Source organism: Giraffa tippelskirchi, chromosome 14 (assembly GCF_054371585.1).
Source record: "Giraffa tippelskirchi isolate mGirTip1 chromosome 14, T2T-mGirTip1v1.2.pri, whole genome shotgun sequence".
In the NCBI taxonomy this organism is placed as follows: Eukaryota; Metazoa; Chordata; class Mammalia; order Artiodactyla; family Giraffidae; genus Giraffa; species Giraffa tippelskirchi.
In genome coordinates this window covers 10,286,783-10,308,103 of record NC_137288.1, presented here as the reverse complement: position 1 = coordinate 10,308,103, position 21,321 = coordinate 10,286,783, and the positions used below count along the sequence as shown (strand labels likewise).

The 21,321-nt window shown below is 55.1% G+C and overlaps 3 protein-coding genes and 1 long non-coding RNA gene across 4 annotated transcripts in view; 3 read left to right on the top strand and 1 right to left on the bottom strand.

Annotated features, from left to right (window-relative positions):
• The window catches only part of LOC145534149 (uncharacterized), a 541,812-nt gene that overhangs the window by 396,250 nt on the left and 124,241 nt on the right, over positions 1-21,321 (bottom strand). The window contains exons 18-20 of the long non-coding RNA XR_014074275.1: positions 15,455-15,566; positions 7,815-7,926; positions 172-283 (exon numbers count right to left, since the gene is read on the bottom strand). This is a non-coding gene — a long non-coding RNA (uncharacterized LOC145534149). The remainder of the gene's footprint in view (positions 1-171; positions 284-7,814; positions 7,927-15,454; positions 15,567-21,321) is intronic.
• Positions 708-5,781, top strand: LOC145533965 (uncharacterized). The gene is made up of 3 exons (XM_081561319.1): positions 708-4,164; positions 4,564-4,876; positions 5,129-5,781. The coding sequence occupies exons 1-3, from the start codon at positions 3,928-3,930 to the stop codon at positions 5,755-5,757; spliced, it is 1,179 nt and encodes a 392-aa protein (XP_081417445.1). The 5' UTR covers positions 708-3,927; the 3' UTR covers positions 5,758-5,781.
• Positions 11,619-15,678, top strand: LOC145534113 (uncharacterized). Its single transcript, XM_081561485.1, has 3 exons — positions 11,619-11,804; positions 12,204-12,516; positions 12,769-15,678. Exons 1-3 carry the CDS (start codon positions 11,670-11,672, stop codon positions 13,395-13,397), a joined length of 1,077 nt encoding a protein of 358 aa, XP_081417611.1. The 5' UTR covers positions 11,619-11,669; the 3' UTR covers positions 13,398-15,678.
• On the top strand, positions 19,269-21,071 carry LOC145534140 (uncharacterized). Its single transcript, XM_081561514.1, has 3 exons — positions 19,269-19,445; positions 19,845-20,158; positions 20,411-21,071. Exons 2-3 carry the CDS (start codon positions 19,858-19,860, stop codon positions 21,037-21,039), a joined length of 930 nt encoding a protein of 309 aa, XP_081417640.1. The 5' UTR covers positions 19,269-19,445; positions 19,845-19,857; the 3' UTR covers positions 21,040-21,071.

Here is a 21,321-nt window from a genome sequence, read left to right as displayed (position 1 = left end):
GATATCTCCTGAATCCAGATTAAGCTGGAGTCTCCCAGGCTCATCTGGCATGTCTTCCCTGAAGTCTGCCAAAACCCACACCCTTGCATTTCCAGGGACTCCCCTTAGCCAGCTGGGCAGAAAACCCAGCATGGTTCAAACAAGCTGACAGACAAGCGGGAGAGGACTCACGGGCAGACGGCTTCCCTCAGGTCTCGGGTGGAGCTCTGGGACCACAGCAGCAACGGGCCATCCCAGGCCCTGGGCTCAGCAGCGCCCTCATTCTCAGGCCGGCGGCTCTGCCCTGAGGGGAGCAGGAAGGTCACCAACTGCCGCAGGCGGGCCTCACGCCCCTCCCACTGCTGGAGCCTGACCTCCCCCGGCCCCACCCCTTCCCCTACCCCAGCAGGACGACAGCTCGTCTTCCCCTGGCTTCCAACGGGAGGCCCGGCCCTGGGCCCCGATTGGGCACTGCCCCAGCCCGGAGCCAATCACAGTGGCCAGGGAGGTGGAACGCACCGATTGGCCAGGGCCAGGTCATGTGACCATACTCCCCAGGAAACTCAAATATTACCAAGGTTCCCTAAGAAACCAATGAACAGAATTATCCAGTAAAGGCAAACCGTGCTTTTTAATGAGGCCAATGTCACAGAAAAAAAAAAATGCTTCACAATGAACTGCTCAAGGAAGCTACTAAATAAACTTTCAGAAAAGTTTAGTAGTTTTTTTTTTTTTTTTAATACGGTGACGGAGAGCTATACCTTTCCCGTCTATGTGAATTTAGGTTTATACTAGATTTCCCTTGGCTATTATATAAGACAAAAAAACCCACATCCCCCCCTTTCACTCCCCCCCACCCCCAAAAAGTGTTTTAATCTATAGAATTTTTGTGTCCTCAGTTGTGTCTGATTCGCGGCAACTCACGAACTCTACACAGCCAGGCTCTTCCGTCCATGGAATTCAGGGCAATTTTTTCTGTCCCAGTAAATGCCCACCCTGGGTGATCCAAAGGCAAGGGCTCAGAGGCTCCTGAGAGACTAACTCCTTTCAGCTGAGCACAGAGCTGGCTCCTCACTGGGATGCCTGTGGCCTGGGGCTCCCTGAGGGGAGAGCAGCACTCGCCCCACCGTGTGGTCACTGCTGGAAGTGCAGGCTGCTCCTCACTCCCCCTTGACAGTGTCCCTGAGGGCAGAACAGTGTGAATCGAATCAAGGTGGAAATGCAAACTCCAATGCAACCAAACTCCCCACAAGGTCTCTAAAACCACTCAGGAACAGGGAATTGGAAACTGCAGGGGATGACAGGAATGGAGATGGAGACTTGACACCTTACACCGAGTTCACTTCCAGTTATCCCTAGACAAACTTTCCATGAAAACTTGTCACAAATCTCGAAGAACAATGAGCAGAAACCGGACACGTGCTTTGAGTCTTCACACACAAAACTAAAAGCCAGTCCACAAAAAAAAAAAAAACCCAGAGAATACAGTGGACTTTGCAAAATCAAAGATATCTACTGTGGGAAAGACCTCATGACAAAAGCAAAAGACAGGTCATACATCGCGAGACGAATGAGTGGAAACACAAAGCTTATCAAGGATGTGTCTCCAAACAGACAAAGAACACCAACGCAACAAGCCTGTGAAAACTAGGGAAAGGTCTGAAGGGACACCAGACTGAGGAAGACACACACAGAGGATCCCGGATGATGTCCAGCACTGAGGGCCTGAAGAAACAACGGTCTAGTTGCACCCCCTCAGGCCTGTGTGACCGTGGATGAGGCCTCTGTTTCCCGGTGGCTCTGAGAGATGGACAGGGAGGAAGGGGAAGAGAAGTCACTTGCATTTCTAATACTCACAGCAAAGTCTTCCAACGAGAAGGGAATTATCACCCCCACTGACAATGCCATTCACTGAAGTGATACCCACCAGTCCATCTAACCCAGAAGGGAAGGATGGACCTGTTCTCACAAAACGGCGAGAGATGGAAGAAGGAAGATCAAGCCCACACCAATCACTGGAAAGAGAAGCTGTGCTCAGGGCTTGAAAGAATTCCTATTGGGAAAATGATGTCACAGCCCCACAAGGCAATCCACAGCTTCGATGCTATTCCTCCCAAAATGCCAATGCATTTTCGCACCGAACAAAGAATTGCAAAAGGGGTACGGAGACAGAAAAGAGCCTAAACTGTCAATACAATCCGACGAAAAAGCCCCGATACGGACATCCAAGGTTGTGTGAAAGGAAATTAGACGACCAAACTAGGATCCTCAGGAGAGTATCGGAGAAGACAATGGCGACCCACTCCAGTACTCTTGCCTGGAAAACGTCCTGGACGGAGGAGCCTGGTAGGCTGCAGGCCATGGGGTCACGCAGAGTCAGACACGACTGAAGTGACTTAGCCGCAGCAGCAGCAGCAGGACAGTATGCTATTGGGAATACAACAACACACACAGATCCAGATCGATGGAATAAAGTGGAGGGTCCAGAAACAAACCCCAGCATCCATGGTCAACTCATCTCTGACACAGAAGGGGAGAATATCCAAATGGGAACAAGAAAGCCTCTTCAATCAATGTCCATGGGAAAACCAGACAGCTACATCTGAAGAACGCTATTGGTTTTGATCTCATACCACCTCAATATAGGGGGAAAACCTCACCCTAAAGACTGATGTCATGAGATAGCTAGAAAGAAGCGTAGGTCAAAGGCTCCTTGACATCAGAGTCTCCTTGCCATTTGCTGGGCGGAGGTCGAAATGGGTCTCTTCAAGTAAGGCAAAGAGGTACACGAAGTACACCCATGGGTTTCCATCCAATGGAACCTCTTCACAACAGAGAAGCTAAGCATTCACAAATGCAAAAGATAGGAAACAGAACATGAGAGACTCCTTGCAAGTGGTGTATCTGAGAAGGGGTTCATATGGAAAGAGACGAAGAATGCACAGCACTCAGATTCCAAGAAACAACACCACCACCACCCTTGACCCTTCCCCCATGACCAACTCCGACCTAAAGCCTTTCTCTCCCTCTAACCTATCCCTAAAACATAACCCTCATCTAATCATATACATGTGCATCCCTAGCATCCATCCATCCACACACGAGAGAGAAAGAGGAAGACACAGACGGAACTGAGAAAGGAAAAGAGAGGGACACAGCCAGAGAGAGACACGGAACCAAAGAGAGGAAAGGAGTCGACGGTCCAGACTTTTCCTCAATCTGCCTCGAAGGTAGAAGCAATGACAGCGCCCTTCCACCCCAGAAGTGGGGAAAGGACGGAAGGTTTGGAGAGGAAAAGACAAGAACGCAGGGAGCCATTAGAAGCTCAGCCACCCGCAGAAGCCGAGCTGGGACACTTGAACAGAATCTCAATGGAAACAGAGGAGCAGAAAGTTGGCTACTCTTTTCTATAAGAGAGGGAGACCTTCGAGTCTTCCTTTCGGTCCTCCAACTTGGATGCGGGGTCTCAAAACAGTCAGGAGGGGGAGTGCCTTTTCCTGGGTACCACGGCACATCCAGGCCTCGTTCTGCCCCATTCTGTGCTGTGTCAGCCCTGGATGGAATCTTTCTTTCTGAAGTCTCAGCGCACAAGCTCCACGTGATATCGGCCCCAGGTGGAAAGGCATGGAGCTGCTCGTAGGCCGACAGACCTAGGAAGCAGATGGGAGAATGACCACCACTCTGCAGATGGAGAGACTGGGGCAACCCTGAGGGGCATATGCTTGTCCAGGGCCACACCACTTATGAGAAGAAGGAGCCTGGTCTGAGAGCAGTGGGGTCCTCGGAGCTCAGGCCCTGGCTGAACCCAGGCCTCCCCAGGGCTGTGGGCTGGGCTGTGTGGGTGTCACTGTGCCTGCACATGGCCTAAGGGGGGTGGTCGAGCAGTCAGAAACCCAGAGATTCCCTTGGGAAGTTTTGGGGAAGGGACCTCAGCACGAACCCCAGGAGATGATGTCACCTGCCGGCAACAGAACCCAACAGAACCCGCAGCCCGGGTATCCAGGCCTCCAGAGCGGAGAGGAGCCCCCAGCCAGTTCACTGGCTGCCAGGATGTTCTGCTGTTTGCCCCTGCCCAGAGGCCGGGGCCTCAGGAGTGCTCACAGGCAGTGTGCGCGGGCACCCTGTCGACGTTGGCTCAGGACACCCCCGAGAGGCCTCTGGCCCTTTGCCCGGAGAAACAGAAAGGTAACACGGGGAGCCCCAGGACGGACCAGGCCGCCTCTCCCATGCCACCCGGAAACACCGGGTCCTTTGCCTGTGTGTGTGGATGCGGGTTTCTTGGGGTGTGTCTCCCTCAAGGAAGCCCAGGCGGATGTGGGGTCAGAAGCCTGCGGACAAGTTGTGTCCACACCCCAGGGGAGAGCAGGCTGGGCGGGATGGGGAGAGTGCGGGCAGCGGCGGCCGCCCAGGCGGACCTCACACCCTCAGGTGGGACTCTTTCCTCCCGGGTGGGGATCTGAGCAGACACACGTCTCTGACCCTTCTGGGAAGAGAAGTTCGAGCAGGCAGAAGCAGCGGCTCCACTGCCCAGGCCCAGCTCGGAAAACTCCTAGCATGGCTGGCTGACGGTCACTGTCGTTGCAGAGCTTCCCACGTGATGAGGCCGAGGACGGGGACACCCCATCCACCTCCCGGAGGGAGGGGTCGGAGCACCACCCCCCCGCCCGTGAGGCCCAGTGCAGGCTCCAGGTGAGCGTGCCCACGGAGGCATCAGCCCCACCGGGGGAGAAGCGGAGGCGGGGAAGGCCTGCTGCCGAGACACCGCCCAGGATACACCCGGCGGCCCAGTCTGAGGCTGCCACGGAGCTCAGCACACCCGGCTCCGACCCAGAGTCCCGAGAACCCCGGCCTCTGAGGCAGCAGGAGGACCTGGAGCCCAGCACGCCAGAGCACAGAGGTGAGGACGCTGGGGCTGGTGCACGGGAGTGTGTGGGGAGGGGGTGCTGAGCTACACAGGGACGAGTCCCCGAAAGCTGCTGCTGGGCCTGCAGCAAGCGCTGGCCTCACACCCCCCGCCCCCCATCTTGCACACTTCAGTCCCAAAAGACATCCGACGCTGGGTATTCTTTGGGAATCTCTTGGAAGCTTTCTGTCCCGGGAGACGCACATGCCAAGGCTGGCCTGTGGGCAAACTTTGCTTCTCCCCCAGCTCTAGCACTGGCCTCCAACTGGAACCAGGCTCCGCTTCCCAGACCTGTCCCTACAGAGGTGCTGGCTCCAGGTGCAGGACCCAGGGATCCACCGAGGGCAGATGGAGAACCGAGACTTGCCCTCGCAGAGACACCAGGCCAGCTGGGTACTGGCCAGCACACCGGGCAGATCGGATCTCCATGCCTGCAGGACCCCCAGCCCCAGGCACTGATGTCCCACCCCCTCAGCCAGAACCTCCACCTCCACGTGCACCTCTACCTGCTCGGGCTCTGGCAGGAGAACCCGAGGCAGAGGAGGAGTCACCGCCTCGGCAGGGAGAGCCTGCCCTGGCTCCCGCGCAACACCCAGACGCCCACGATGACTCACCCACCCCTGCAGGGAGAACGAGCCCCCGCTCTGGACAGACACCCAGAGCCCTTGCCGGAAACACCACGTCCAGGGGAGCGGTCGGCTCTGCAGCCTCCATCCCCGTCTGCTCACCGTGGACGCTGGCAACTCGGTCTGCCCCCAGGGGACATGGAGTTCCTTTCCCCTGAACTGCTTTGCATTTGGTTTGTTTCCACCTTTCTGGTGATGTTTTATTTTTTGTATGGTTTCCTGTACTTTTGTTGGTTAAGTTGGGATTAGTAAACTTTTTCATCATTGTTGCAATTTGGGAACACTGTTGTGTAACTCTGGTGATACTGTGTTACCATCACCACTTTGTAGTTTCAGACCCGTTTGATCTTTACGCCCCACCCCCCCAACAAAGCCTGGATTCAAGGCAAGCACGCCCTGTTCATCCCTTCCCCCGATCCTGAACACAATTTCATCCTTTCTTTGTGCATTCCTTCCTATATTCTTGGTGTCCCCAATCAATGACTCTCAGTGAAATGACTGAAGGAGTGTTTTTTGGACTCTCCAACTACTGTAAGACTCCATTGGAGAGTTCTCATTTGTATGTCATTTGAACTAGCCTTTGATATCTGAAAGGACGGTGTACGTCCTTTCAAGATACCATGTGCCAAACGAAGCCCTTTTGGCAACTGCCATCATTATCTCCAGGCAGGCATTGCTGTGTCAAGGGTGACATCTCAGCCAGAAGGCAGAGGCTGAGCTCGTCTTGTTGCACCAGCTCCCAAAAGAAGCCAAGAAAGGGAGCTGGGACAACAAACCACCCCAACACCCAGGAAAGCGTTCTTCATGACAGAAGGCTAGAAAATGACCCAACATCCTTGTGGCCCAGAACCCCTCTAGAAAATCACTGTTCCATAAAAAAGAGAAACACATGGGAAGTTCCAAGGAGAGGCAATGCCCATGGCCCGTGTACTTGAGAGACGGCCTGACCGCTCCGGGGAAGACACGCACCGACGGAACCCCTTGGGAAACAGCAGTGATAGTCCTCACCGTCGTAAGGGTTTCCTCTGGGGACAACCTGCCCGGGGCACCACACGAGGGAGCAGACCGGCTTCTCTTCCTCTGCCCCCACACCATTCACTCATGAAGGCAGCTCAGGTGTTCTCATGCCCTGCCTGCCTGCCTGCCTGGCTCATCCGTGAGCTGTGACCACCTACAGGGCAGGACTCCACCTTCTCCTCTCTGTGTACCGTGAATCTGCACAGAGTGGGCTTGCAGAACCTTAGGAGACTTGAGCCATTCCCACTCGAGCCAGAACCCTCCCCAGGAAGGAAAACAGCTGTGGAGTCATTTTGGCCCCAGCACTGGTTCGAAAGCCTGGCGCCTCCTACAGCCTCTACGGTGTGAAGAGGGAGGTCCCTTCTGACAGAGCTTTCCGGGTCTCAGATCTAAGCTGTTGTTTCACTGTCAGCTGTGTCTCTTCCGTTGCAGCCAGGTGGGCCACGCTGCTCCAAAGGAGCTCACAAGCTGAGTTTCAAGGGAGGTATAGAGAGGACAGGGATGGCTACAACGTACTGCAAACTGAGTGAGGGTCCCCACAATCCTCAGCAAAGGTCTGTGGTGTGCAAGTGGGGAGTAGAGGGCCCCCAAGTTCCAAAGGAAGGGAGGTAGTCGGGAGCTAAAGCCCTTGGCCGCTGTGGTAGTAGCTGCAGATGGCAGCTCGTCCACAGTGCACTTCGAATGAGGTCATATGAGCGGGACTCTGGAAATGGCTCCGAAATCGGGAGAAAGGGGTCAGGGTATGTGGGAATCCGGCGGGGGTGGGGGGTGGATGAAGGAAGGTGTCCCTCCTCTCTCCAGTGCAATTTGGTTTGGTGAGTCTCAAAGCTACCAGATGGCACTTCCCAAGTCAGGCCCCCGCAGGAATCAGGGTGGGCTGCGTGCCTCGGCCCCTGCCACAGGGACAAGCCACACCAGTGGCCTCCCTGAGCTCCAATGGCCGGATCTGGGGGTTCTGTCTGGGTGCACACCTCCTTGCTGTGGCCAAGTTCCCCCCTTCTCTGAGCACCAGCTTCATCCTCTCGAATGAGGACATCGATTGCTACCTTGGCACGTTACTCTCTTCATCCTGTGAAGACTCATTAGGCTTATCCTACAATTACTAGCTGGCCCGAAGAGATATCTCCTGAATCCAGATTAAGCTGGAGTCTCCCAGGCTCATCTGGCATGTCTTCCCTGAAGTCTGCCAAAACCCACACCCTTGCATTTCCAGGGACTCCCCTTAGCCAGCTGGGCAGAAAACCCAGCATGGTTCAAACAAGCTGACAGACAAGCGGGAGAGGACTCACGGGCAGACGGCTTCCCTCAGGTCTCGGGTGGAGCTCTGGGACCACAGCAGCAACGGGCCATCCCAGGCCCTGGGCTCAGCAGCGCCCTCATTCTCAGGCCGGCGGCTCTGCCCTGAGGGGAGCAGGAAGGTCACCAACTGCCGCAGGCGGGCCTCACGCCCCTCCCACTGCTGGAGCCTGACCTCCCCCGGCCCCACCCCTTCCCCTACCCCAGCAGGACGACAGCTCGTCTTCCCCTGGCTTCCAACGGGAGGCCCGGCCCTGGGCCCCGATTGGGCACTGCCCCAGCCCGGAGCCAATCACAGTGGCCAGGGAGGTGGAACGCACCGATTGGCCAGGGCCAGGTCATGTGACCATACTCCCCAGGAAACTCAAATATTACCAAGGTTCCCTAAGAAACCAATGAACAGAATTATCCAGTAAAGGCAAACCGTGCTTTTTAATGAGGCCAATGTCACAGAAAAAAAAAAATGCTTCACAATGAACTGCTCAAGGAAGCTACTAAATAAACTTTCAGAAAAGTTTAGTAGTTTTTTTTTTTTTTTTTTAATAGGGTGACGGAGAGCTATACCTTTCCCGTCTATGTGAATTTAGGTTTAAACTAGATTTCCCTTGGCTATTATATAAGACAAAAAAGCCCACATCCCCCCCTTTCACTCCCCCCCACCCCCAAAAAGTGTTTTAATCTATAGAATTTTTGTGTCCTCAGTTGTGTCTGATTCGCGGCAACTCACGAACTCTACACAGCCAGGCTCTTCCGTCCATGGAATTCAGGGCAATTTTTTCTGTCCCAGTAAATGCCCACCCTGGGTGATCCAAAGGCAAGGGCTCAGAGGCTCCTGAGAGACTAACTCCTTTCAGCTGAGCACAGAGCTGGCTCCTCACTGGGATGCCTGTGGCCTGGGGCTCCCTGAGGGGAGAGCAGCACTCGCCCCACCGTGTGGTCACTGCTGGAAGTGCAGGCTGCTCCTCACTCCCCCTTGACAGTGTCCCTGAGGGCACAACAGTGTGAATCGAATCAAGGTGGAAATGCAAACTCCAATGCAACCAAACTCCCCACAAGGTCTCTAAAACCACTCAGGAACAGGGAATTGGAAACTGCAGGGGATGACAGGAATGGAGATGGAGACTTGACACCTTACACCGAGTTCACTTCCAGTTATCCCTAGACAAACTTTCCATGAAAACTTGTCACAAATCTCGAAGAACAATGAGCAGAAACCGGACACGTGCTTTGAGTCTTCACACACAAAACTAAAAGCCAGACCACAAAAAAAAACCCAGAGAATACAGTGGACTTTGCAAAATCAAAGATATCTACTGTGGGAAAGACCTCATGACAAAAGCAAAAGACAGGTCATACATCGCGAGACGAATGAGTGGAAACACAAAGCTTATCAAGGATGTGTCTCCAAACAGACAAAGAACACCAACGCAACAAGCCTGTGAAAACTAGGGAAAGGTCTGAAGGGACACCAGACTGAGGAAGACACACACAGAGGATCCCGGATGATGTCCAGCACTGAGGGCCTGAAGAAACAACGGTCTAGTTGCACCCCCTCAGGCCTGTGTGACCGTGGATGAGGCCTCTGTTTCCCGGTGGCTCTGAGAGATGGACAGGGAGGAAGGGGAAGAGAAGTCACTTGCATTTCTAATACTCACAGCAAAGTCTTCCAACGAGAAGGGAATTATCACCCCCACTGACAATGCCATTCACTGAAGTGATACCCACCAGTCCATCTAACCCAGAAGGGAAGGATGGACCTGTTCTCACAAAACGGCGAGAGATGGAAGAAGGAAGATCAAGCCCACACCAATCACTGGAAAGAGAAGCTGTGCTCAGGGCTTGAAAGAATTCCTATTGGGAAAATGATGTCACAGCCCCACAAGGCAATCCACAGCTTCGATGCTATTCCTCCCAAAATGCCAATGCATTTTCGCACCGAACAAAGAATTGCAAAAGGGGTACGGAGACAGAAAAGAGCCTAAACTGTCAATACAATCCGACGAAAAAGCCCCGATACGGACATCCAAGGTTGTGTGAAAGGAAATTAGACGACCAAACTAGGATCCTCAGGAGAGTATCGGAGAAGGCAATGGCGACCCACTCCAGTACTCTTGCCTGGAAAACGTCCTGGACGGAGGAGCCTGGTAGGCTGCAGGCCATGGGGTCACGCAGAGTCAGACACGACTGAAGTGACTTAGCCGCAGCAGCAGCAGCAGGACAGTATGCTATTGGGAATACAACAACACACACAGATCCAGATCGATGGAATAAAGTGGAGGGTCCAGAAACAAACCCCAGCATCCATGGTCAACTCATCTCTGACACAGAAGGGGAGAATATCCAAATGGGAACAAGAAAGCCTCTTCAATCAATGTCCATGGGAAAACCAGACAGCTACATCTGAAGAACGCTATTGGTTTTGATCTCATACCACCTCAATATAGGGGGAAAACCTCACCCTAAAGACTGATGTCATGAGATAGCTAGAAAGAAGCGTAGGTCAAAGGCTCCTTAACATCAGAGTCTCCTTGCCATTTGCTGGGCGGAGGTCGAAATGGGTCTCTTCAAGTAAGGCAAAGAGGTACACGAAGTACACCCATGGGTTTCCATCCAATGGAACCTCTTCACAACAGAGAAGCTAAGCATTCACAAATGCAAAAGATAGGAAACAGAACATGAGAGACTCCTTGCAAGTGGTGTATCTGAGAAGGGGTTCATATGGAAAGAGACGAAGAATGCACAGCACTCAGATTCCAAGAAACAACACCACCACCACCCTTGACCCTTCCCCCATGACCAACTCCGACCTAAAGCCTTTCTCTCCCTCTAACCTATCCCTAAAACATAACCCTCATCTAATCATATACATGTGCATCCCTAGCATCCATCCATCCACACACGAGAGAGAAAGAGGAAGACACAGACGGAACTGAGAAAGGAAAAGAGAGGGACACAGCCAGAGAGAGACACGGAACCAAAGAGAGGAAAGGAGTCGACGGTCCAGACTTTTCCTCAATCTGCCTCGAAGGTAGAAGCAATGACAGCGCCCTTCCACCCCAGAAGGGGGAAAAGGACGGAAGGTTTGGAGAGGAAAAGACAAGAACGCAGGGAGCCATTAGAAGCTCAGCCACCCGCAGAAGCCGAGCTGGGACACTTGAACAGAATCTCAATGGAAACAGAGGAGCAGAAAGTTGGCTACTCTTTTCTATAAGAGAGGGAGACCTTCGAGTCTTCCTTTCGGTCCTCCAACTTGGATGCGGGGTCTCAAAACAGTCAGGAGGGGGAGTGCCTTTTCCTGGGTACCACGGCACATCCAGGCCTCGTTCTGCCCCATTCTGTGCTGTGTCAGCCCTGGATGGAATCTTTCTTTCTGAAGTCTCAGCGCACAAGCTCCACGTGATATCGGCCCCAGGTGGAAAGGCATGGAGCTGCTCGTAGGCCGACAGACCTAGGAAGCAGATGGGAGAATGACCACCACTCTGCAGATGGAGAGACTGGGGCAACCCTGAGGGGCATATGCTTGTCCAGGGCCACACCACTTATGAGAAGAAGGAGCCTGGTCTGAGAGCAGTGGGGTCCTCGGAGCTCAGGCCCTGGCTGAACCCAGGCCTCCCCAGGGCTGTGGGCTGGGCTGTGTGGGTGTCACTGTGCCTGCACATGGCCTAAGGGGGGTGGTCGAGCAGTCAGAAACCCAGAGATTCCCTTGGGAAGTTTTGGGGAAGGGACCTCAGCACGAACCCCAGGAGATGATGTCACCTGCCGGCAACAGAACCCAACAGAACCCGCAGCCCGGGTATCCAGGCCTCCAGAGCGGAGAGGAGCCCCCAGCCAGTTCACTGGCTGCCAGGATGTTCGGCTGTTTGCCCCTGCCCAGAGGCCGGGGCCTCAGGAGTGCTCACAGGCAGTGTGCGCGGGCACCCTGTCGACGTTGGCTCAGGACACCCCCGAGAGGCCTCTGGCCCTTTGCCCGGAGAAACAGAAAGGTAACACGGGGAGCCCCAGGACGGACCAGGCCGCCTCTCCCATGCCACCCGGAAACACCGGGTCCTTTGCCTGTGTGTGTGGATGCGGGTTTCTTGGGGTGTGTCTCCCTCAAGGAAGCCCAGGCGGATGTGGGGTCAGAAGCCTGCGGACAAGTTGTGTCCACACCCCAGGGGAGAGCAGGCTGGGCGGGATGGGGAGAGTGCGGGCAGCGGCGGCCGCCCAGGCGGACCTCACACCCTCAGGTGGGACTCTTTCCTCCCGGGTGGGGATCTGAGCAGACACACGTCTCTGACCCTTCTGGGAAGAGAAGTTCGAGCAGGCAGAAGCAGCGGCTCCACTGCCCAGGCCCAGCTCGGAAAACTCCTAGCATGGCTGGCTGACGGTCACTGTCGTTGCAGAGCTTCCCACGTGATGAGGCCGAGGACGGGGACACCCCATCCACCTCCCGGAGGGAGGGGTCGGAGCACCACCCCCCCGCCCGTGAGGCCCAGTGCAGGCTCCAGGTGAGCGTGCCCACGGAGGCATCAGCCCCACCGGGGGAGAAGCGGAGGCGGGGAAGGCCTGCTGCCGAGACACCGCCCAGGATACACCCGGCGGCCCAGTCTGAGGCTGCCACGGAGCTCAGCACACCCGGCTCCGACCCAGAGTCCCGAGAACCCCGGCCTCTGAGGCAGCAGGAGGACCTGGAGCCCAGCACGCCAGAGCACAGAGGTGAGGACGCTGGGGCTGGTGCACGGGAGTGTGTGGGGAGGGGGTGCTGAGCTACACAGGGACGAGTCCCCGAAAGCTGCTGCTGGGCCTGCAGCAAGCGCTGGCCTCACACCCCCCGCCCCCCATCTTGCACACTTCAGTCCCAAAAGACATCCGACACTGGGTATTCTTTGGGAATCTCTTGGAAGCTTTCTGTCCCGGGAGACGCACATGCCAAGGCTGGCCTGTGGGCAAACTTTGCTTCTCCCCCAGCTCTAGCACTGGCCTCCAACTGGAACCAGGCTCCGCTTCCCAGACCTGTCCCTACAGAGGTGCTGGCTCCAGGTGCAGGACCCAGGGATCCACCGAGGGCAGATGGAGAACCGAGACTTGCCCTCGCAGAGACACCAGGCCAGCTGGGTACTGGCCAGCACACCGGGCAGATCGGATCTCCATGCCTGCAGGACCCCCAGCCCCAGGCACTGATGTCCCACCCCCTCAGCCAGAACCTCCACCTCCACGTGCACCTCTACCTGCTCGGGCTCTGGCAGGAGAACCCGAGGCAGAGGAGGAGTCACCGCCTCGGCAGGGAGAGCCTGCCCTGGCTCCCGCGCAACACCCAGACGCCCACGATGACTCACCCACCCCTGCAGGGAGAACGAGCCCCCGCTCTGGACAGACACCCAGAGCCCTTGCCGGAAACACCACGTCCAGGGGAGCGGTCGGCTCTGCAGCCTCTATCCCCGTCTGCTCACCGTGGACGCTGGCAACTCGGTCTGCCCCCAGGGGACATGGAGTTCCTTTCCCCTGAACTGCTTTGCATTTGGTTTGTTTCCACCTTTCTGGTGATGTTTTATTTTTTGTATGGTTTCCTGTACTTTTGTTGGTTAAGTTGGGATTAGTAAACTTTTTCATCATTGTTGCAATTTGGGAACACTGTTGTGTAACTCTGGTGATACTGTGTTACCATCACCACTTTGTAGTTTCAGACCCGTTTGATCTTTACGCCCCACCCCCCCAACAAAGCCTGGATTCAAGGCAAGCACGCCCTGTTCATCCCTTCCCCCGATCCTGAACACAATTTCATCCTTTCTTTGTGCATTCCTTCCTATATTCTTGGTGTCCCCAATCAATGACTCTCAGTGAAATGACTGAAGGAGTGTTTTTTGGACTCTCCAACTACTGTAAGACTCCATTGGAGAGTTCTCATTTGTATGTCATTTGAACTAGCCTTTGATATCTGAAAGGACGGTGTACGTCCTTTCAAGATACCATGTGCCAAACGAAGCCCTTTTGGCAACTGCCATCATTATCTCCAGGCAGGCATTGCTGTGTCAAGGGTGACATCTCAGCCAGAAGGCAGAGGCTGAGCTCGTCTTGTTGCACCAGCTCCCAAAAGAAGCCAAGAAAGGGAGCTGGGACAACAAACCACCCCAACACCCAGGAAAGCGTTCTTCATGACAGAAGGCTAGAAAATGACCCAACATCCTTGTGGCCCAGAACCCCTCTAGAAAATCACTGTTCCATAAAAAAGAGAAACACATGGGAAGTTCCAAGGAGAGGCAATGCCCATGGCCCGTGTACTTGAGAGACGGCCTGACCGCTCCGGGGAAGACACGCACCGACGGAACCCCTTGGGAAACAGCAGTGATAGTCCTCACCGTCGTAAGGGTTTCCTCTGGGGACAACCTGCCCGGGGCACCACACGAGGGAGCAGACCGGCTTCTCTTCCTCTGCCCCCACACCATTCACTCATGAAGGCAGCTCAGGTGTTCTCATGCCCTGCCTGCCTGCCTGCCTGGCTCATCCGTGAGCTGTGACCACCTACAGGGCAGGACTCCACCTTCTCCTCTCTGTGTACCGTGAATCTGCACACAGTGGGCTTGCAGAACCTTAGGAGACTTGAGCCATTCCCACTCGAGCCAGAACCCTCCCCAGGAAGGAAAACAGCTGTGGAGTCATTTTGGCCCCAGCACTGGTTCGAAAGCCTGGCGCCTCCTACAGCCTCTACGGTGTGAAGAGGGAGGTCCCTTCTGACAGAGCTTTCCGGGTCTCAGATCTAAGCTGTTGTTTCACTGTCAGCTGTGTCTCTTCCGTTGCAGCCAGGTGGGCCACGCTGCTCCAAAGGAGCTCACAAGCTGAGTTTCAAGGGAGGTATAGAGAGGACAGGGATGGCTACAACGTACTGCAAACTGAGTGAGGGTCCCCACAATCCTCAGCAAAGGTCTGTGGTGTGCAAGTGGGGAGTAGAGGGCCCCCAAGTTCCAAAGGAAGGGAGGTAGTCGGGAGCTAAAGCCCTTGGCCGCTGTGGTAGTAGCTGCAGATGGCAGCTCGTCCACAGTGCACTTCGAATGAGGTCATATGAGCGGGACTCTGGAAATGGCTCCGAAATCGGGAGAAAGGGGTCAGGGTATGTGGGAATCCGGCGGGGGTGGGGGGTGGATGAAGGAAGGTGTCCCTCCTCTCTCCAGTGCAATTTGGTTTGGTGAGTCTCAAAGCTACCAGATGGCACTTCCCAAGTCAGGCCCCCGCAGGAATCAGGGTGGGCTGCGTGCCTCGGCCCCTGCCACAGGGACAAGCCACACCAGTGGCCTCCCTGAGCTCCAATGGCCGGATCTGGGGGTTCTGTCTGGGTGCACACCTCCTTGCTGTGGCCAAGTTCCCCCCTTCTCTGAGCACCAGCTTCATCCTCTCGAATGAGGACATCGATTGCTACCTTGGCACGTTACTCTCTTCATCCTGTGAAGACTCATTAGGCTTATCCTACAATTACTAGCTGGCCCGAAGAGATATCTCCTGAATCCAGATTAAGCTGGAGTCTCCCAGGCTCATCTGGCATGTCTTCCCTGAAGTCTGCCAAAACCCACACCCTTGCATTTCCAGGGACTCCCCTTAGCCAGCTGGGCAGAAAACCCAGCATGGTTCAAACAAGCTGACAGACAAGCGGGAGAGGACTCACGGGCAGACGGCTTCCCTCAGGTCTCGGGTGGAGCTCTGGGACCACAGCAGCAACGGGCCATCCCAGGCCCTGGGCTCAGCAGCGCCCTCATTCTCAGGCCGGCGGCTCTGCCCTGAGGGGAGCAGGAAGGTCACCAACTGCCGCAGGCGGGCCTCACGCCCCTCCCACTGCTGGAGCCTGACCTCCCCCGGCCCCACCCCTTCCCCTACCCCAGCAGGACGACAGCTCGTCTTCCCCTGGCTTCCAACGGGAGGCCCGGCCCTGGGCCCCGATTGGGCACTGCCCCAGCCCGGAGCCAATCACAGTGGCCAGGGAGGTGGAACGCACCGATTGGCCAGGGCCAGGTCATGTGACCATACTCCCCAGGAAACTCAAATATTACCAAGGTTCCCTAAGAAACCAATGAACAGAATTATCCAGTAAAGGCAAACCGTGCTTTTTAATGAGGCCAATGTCACAGAAAAAAAAAAATGCTTCACAATGAACTGCTCAAGGAAGCTACTAAATAAACTTTCAGAAAAGTTTAGTAGTTTTTTTTTTTTTTTTAATACGGTGACGGAGAGCTATACCTTTCCCGTCTATGTGAATTTAGGTTTATACTAGATTTCCCTTGGCTATTATATAAGACAAAAAAACCCACGTCCCCCCCTTTCACTCCCCCCCACCCCCAAAAAGTGTTTTAATCTATAGAATCTTTGTGTCCTCAGTTGTGTCTGATTCGCGGCAACTCACGAACTCTACACAGCCAGGCTCTTCCGTCCATGGAATTCAGGGCAATTTTTTCTGTCCCAGTAAATGCCCACCCTGGGTGATCCAAAGGCAAGGGCTCAGAGGCTCCTGAGAGACTAACTCCTTTCAGCTGAGCACAGAGCTGGCTCCTCACTGGGATGCCTGTGGCCTGGGGCTCCCTGAGGGGAGAGCAGCACTCGCCCCACCGTGTGGTCACTGCTGGAAGTGCAGGCTGCTCCTCACTCCCCCTTGACAGTGTCCCTGAGGGCAGAACAGTGTGAATCGAATCAAGGTGGAAATGCAAACTCCAATGCAACCAAACTCCCCACAAGGTCTCTAAAACCACTCAGGAACAGGGAATTGGAAACTGCAGGGGATGACAGGAATGGAGATGGAGACTTGACACCTTACACCGAGTTCACTTCCAGTTATCCCTAGACAAACTTTCCATGAAAACTTGTCACAAATCTCGAAGAACAATGAGCAGAAACCGGACACGTGCTTTGAGTCTTCACACACAAAACTAAAAGCCAGTCCACAAAAAAAAAAAACCCAGAGAATACAGTGGACTTTGCAAAATCAAAGATATCTACTGTGGGAAAGACCTCATGACAAAAGCAAAAGACAGGTCATACATCGCGAGACGAATGAGTGGAAACACAAAGCTTATCAAGGATGTGTCTCCAAACAGACAAAGAACACCAACGCAACAAGCCTGTGAAAACTAGGGAAAGGTCTGAAGGGACACCAGACTGAGGAAGACACACACAGAGGATCCCGGATGATGTCCAGCACTGAGGGCCTGAAGAAACAACGGTCTAGTTGCACCCCCTCAGGCCTGTGTGACCGTGGATGAGGCCTCTGTTTCCCGGTGGCTCTGAGAGATGGACAGGGAGGAAGGGGAAGAGAAGTCACTTGCATTTCTAATACTCACAGCAAAGTCTTCCAACGAGAAGGGAATTATCACCCCCACTGACAATGCCATTCACTGAAGTGATACCCACCAGTCCATCTAACCCAGAAGGGAAGGATGGACCTGTTCTCACAAAACGGCGAGAGATGGAAGAAGGAAGATCAAGCCCACACCAATCACTGGAAAGAGAAGCTGTGCTCAGGGCTTGAAAGAATTCCTATTGGGAAAATGATGTCACAGCCCCACAAGGCAATCCACAGCTTCGATGCTATTCCTCCCAAAATGCCAATGCATTTTCGCACCGAACAAAGAATTGCAAAAGGGGTACGGAGACAGAAAAGAGCCTAAACTGTCAATACAATCCGACGAAAAAGCCCCGATACGGACATCCAAGGTTGTGTGAAAGGAAATTAGACGACCAAACTAGGATCCTCAGGAGAGTATCGGAGAAGACAATGGCGACCCACTCCAGTACTCTTGCCTGGAAAACGTCCTGGACGGAGGAGCCTGGTAGGCTGCAGGCCATGGGGTCACGCAGAGTCAGACACGACTGAAGTGACTTAGCCGCAGCAGCAGCAGCAGGACAGTATGCTATTGGGAATACAACAACACACACAGATCCAGATCGATGGAATAAAGTGGAGGGTCCAGAAACAAACCCCAGCATCCATGGTCAACTCATCTCTGACACAGAAGGGGAGAATATCCAAATGGGAACAAGAAAGCCTCTTCAATCAATGTCCATGGGAAAACCAGACAGCTACATCTGAAGAACGCTATTGGTTTTGATCTCATACCACCTCAATATAGGGGGAAAACCTCACCCTAAAGACTGATGTCATGAGATAGCTAGAAAGAAGCGTAGGTCAAAGGCTCCTTGACATCAGAGTCTCCTTGCCATTTGCTGGGCGGAGGTCGAAATGGGTCTCTTCAAGTAAGGCAAAGAGGTACACGAAGTACACCCATGGGTTTCCATCCAATGGAACCTCTTCACAACAGAGAAGCTAAGCATTCACAAATGCAAAAGATAGGAAACAGAACATGAGAGACTCCTTGCAAGTGGTGTATCTGAGAAGGGGTTCATATGGAAAGAGACGAAGAATGCACAGCACTCAGATTCCAAGAAACAACACCACCACCACCCTTGACCCTTCCCCCATGACCAACTCCGACCTAAAGCCTTTCTCTCCCTCTAACCTATCCCTAAAACATAACCCTCATCTAATCATATACATGTGCATCCCTAGCATCCATCCATCCACACACGAGAGAGAAAGAGGAAGACACAGACGGAACTGAGAAAGGAAAAGAGAGGGACACAGCCAGAGAGAGACACGGAACCAAAGAGAGGAAAGGAGTCGACGGTCCAGACTTTTCCTCAATCTGCCTCGAAGGTAGAAGCAATGACAGCGCCCTTCCACCCCAGAAGTGGGGAAAGGACGGAAGGTTTGGAGAGGAAAAGACAAGAACGCAGGGAGCCATTAGAAGCTCAGCCACCCGCAGAAGCCGAGCTGGGACACTTGAACAGAATCTCAATGGAAACAGAGGAGCAGAAAGTTGGCTACTCTTTTCTATAAGAGAGGGAGACCTTCGAGTCTTCCTTTCGGTCCTCCAACTTGGATGCGGGGTCTCAAAACAGTCAGGAGGGGGAGTGCCTTTTCCTGGGTACCACGGCACATCCAGGCCTCGTTCTGCCCCATTCTGTGCTGTGTCAGCCCTGGATGGAATCTTTCTTTCTGAAGTCTCAGCGCACAAGCTCCACGTGATATCGGCCCCAGGTGGAAAGGCATGGAGCTGCTCGTAGGCCGACAGACCTAGGAAGCAGATGGGAGAATGACCACCACTCTGCAGATGGAGAGACTGGGGCAACCCTGAGGGGCATATGCTTGTCCAGGGCCACACCACTTATGAGAAGAAGGAGCCTGGTCTGAGAGCAGTGGGGTCCTCGGAGCTCAGGCCCTGGCTGAACCCAGGCCTCCCCAGGGCTGTGGGCTGGGCTGTGTGGGTGTCACTGTGCCTGCACATGGCCTAAGGGGGGTGGTCGAGCAGTCAGAAACCCAGAGATTCCCTTGGGAAGTTTTGGGGAAGGGACCTCAGCACGAACCCCAGTAGATGATGTCACCTGCCGGCAACAGAACCCAACAGAACCCGCAGCCCGGGTATCCAGGCCTCCAGAGCGGAGAGGAGCCCCCAGCCAGTTCACTGGCTGCCAGGATGTTCGGCTGTTTGCCCCTGCCCAGAGGCCGGGGCCTCAGGAGTGCTCACAGGCAGTGTGCGCGGGCACCCTGTCGACGTTGGCTCAGGACACCCCCGAGAGGCCTCTGGCCCTTTGCCCGGAGAAACAGAAAGGTAACACGGGGAGCCCCAGGACGGACCAGGCCGCCTCTCCCATGCCACCCGGAAACACCGGGTCCTTTGCCTGTGTGTGTGGATGCGGGTTTCTTGGGGTGTGTCTCCCTCAAGGAAGCCCAGGCGGATGTGGGGTCAGAAGCCTGCGGACAAGTTGTGTCCACACCCCAGGGGAGAGCAGGCTGGGCGGGATGGGGAGAGTGCGGGCAGCGGCGGCCGCCCAGGCGGACCTCACACCCTCAGGTGGGTCTCTTTCCTCCCGGGTGGGGATCTGAGCAGACACACGTCTCTGACCCTTCTGGGAAGAGAAGTTCGAGCAGGCAGAAGCAGCGGCTCCACTGCCCAGGCCCAGCTCGGAAAACTCCTAGCATGGCTGGCTGACGGTCACTGTCGTTGCAGAGTTTCCCACGTGATGAGGCCGAGGACGGGGACACCCCATCCACCTCCCGGAGGGAGGGGTCGGAGCACCACCCCCCCCGCCCGTGAGGCCCAGTGCAGGCTCCAGGTGAGCGTGCCCACGGAGGCATCAGCCCCACCGGGGGAGAAGCGGAGGCGGGGAAGGCCTGCTGCCGAGACACCGCCCAGGATACACCCGGCGGCCCAGTCTGAGGCTGCCACGGAGCTCAGCACACCCGGCTCCGACCCAGAGTCCCGAGAACCCCGGCCTCTGAGGCAGCAGGAGGACCTGGAGCCCAGCACGCCAGAGCACAGAGGTGAGGACGCTGGGGCTGGTGCACGGGAGTGTGTGGGGAGAGGGTGCTGAGCTACACAGGGACGAGTCCCCGAAAGCTGCTGCTGGGCCTGCAGCAAGCGCTGGCCTCACACCCCCCGCCCCCCATCTTGCACACTTCAGTCCCAAAAGACATCCGACGCTGGGTATTCTTTGGGAATCTCTTGGAAGCTTTCTGTCCCGGGAGACGCACATGCCAAGGCTGGCCTGTGGGCAAACTTTGCTTCTCCCCCAGCTCTAGCACTGGCCTCCAACTGGAACCAGGCTCCGCTTCCCAGACCTGTCCCTACAGAGGTGCTGGCTCCAGGTGCAGGACCCAGGGATCCACCGAGGGCAGATGGAGAACCGAGACTTGCCCTCGCAGAGACACCAGGCCAGCTGGGTACTGGCCAGCACACCGGGCAGATCGGATCTCCATGCCTGCAGGACCCCCAGCCCCAGGCACTGATGTCCCACCCCCTCAGCCAGAACCTCCACCTCCACGTGCACCTCTACCTGCTCGGGCTCTGGCAGGAGAACCCGAGGCAGAGGAGGAGTCACCGCCTCGGCAGGGAGAGCCTGCCCTGGCTCCCGCGCAACACCCAGACGCCCACGATGACTCACCCACCCCTGCAGGGAGAACGAGCCCCCGCTCTGGACAGACACCCAGAGCCCTTGCCGGAAACACCACGTCCAGGGGAGCGGTCGGCTCTGCAGCCTCCATCCCCGTCTGCTCACCGTGGACGCTGGCAACTCGGTCTGCCCCCAGGGGACATGGAGTTCCTTTCCCCTGAACTGCTTTGCATTTGCTTTGTTTCCACCTTTCTGGTGATGTTTTATTTTTTGTATGGTTTCCTGTACTTTTGTTGGTTAAGTTGGGATTAGTAAACTTTTTCATCATTGTTGCAATTTGGGAACACTGTTGTGTAACTCTGGTGATACTGTGTTACCATCACCACTTTGTAGTTTCAGACCCGTTTGATCTTTACGCCCCACCCCCCCAACAAAGCCTGGATTCAAGGCAAGCACGCCCTGTTCATCCCTTCCCCCGATCCTGAACACAATTTCATCCTTTCTTTGTGCATTCCTTCCTATATTCTTGGTGTCCCCAATCAATGACTCTCAGTGAAATGACTGAAGGAGTGTTTTTTGGACTCTCCAACTACT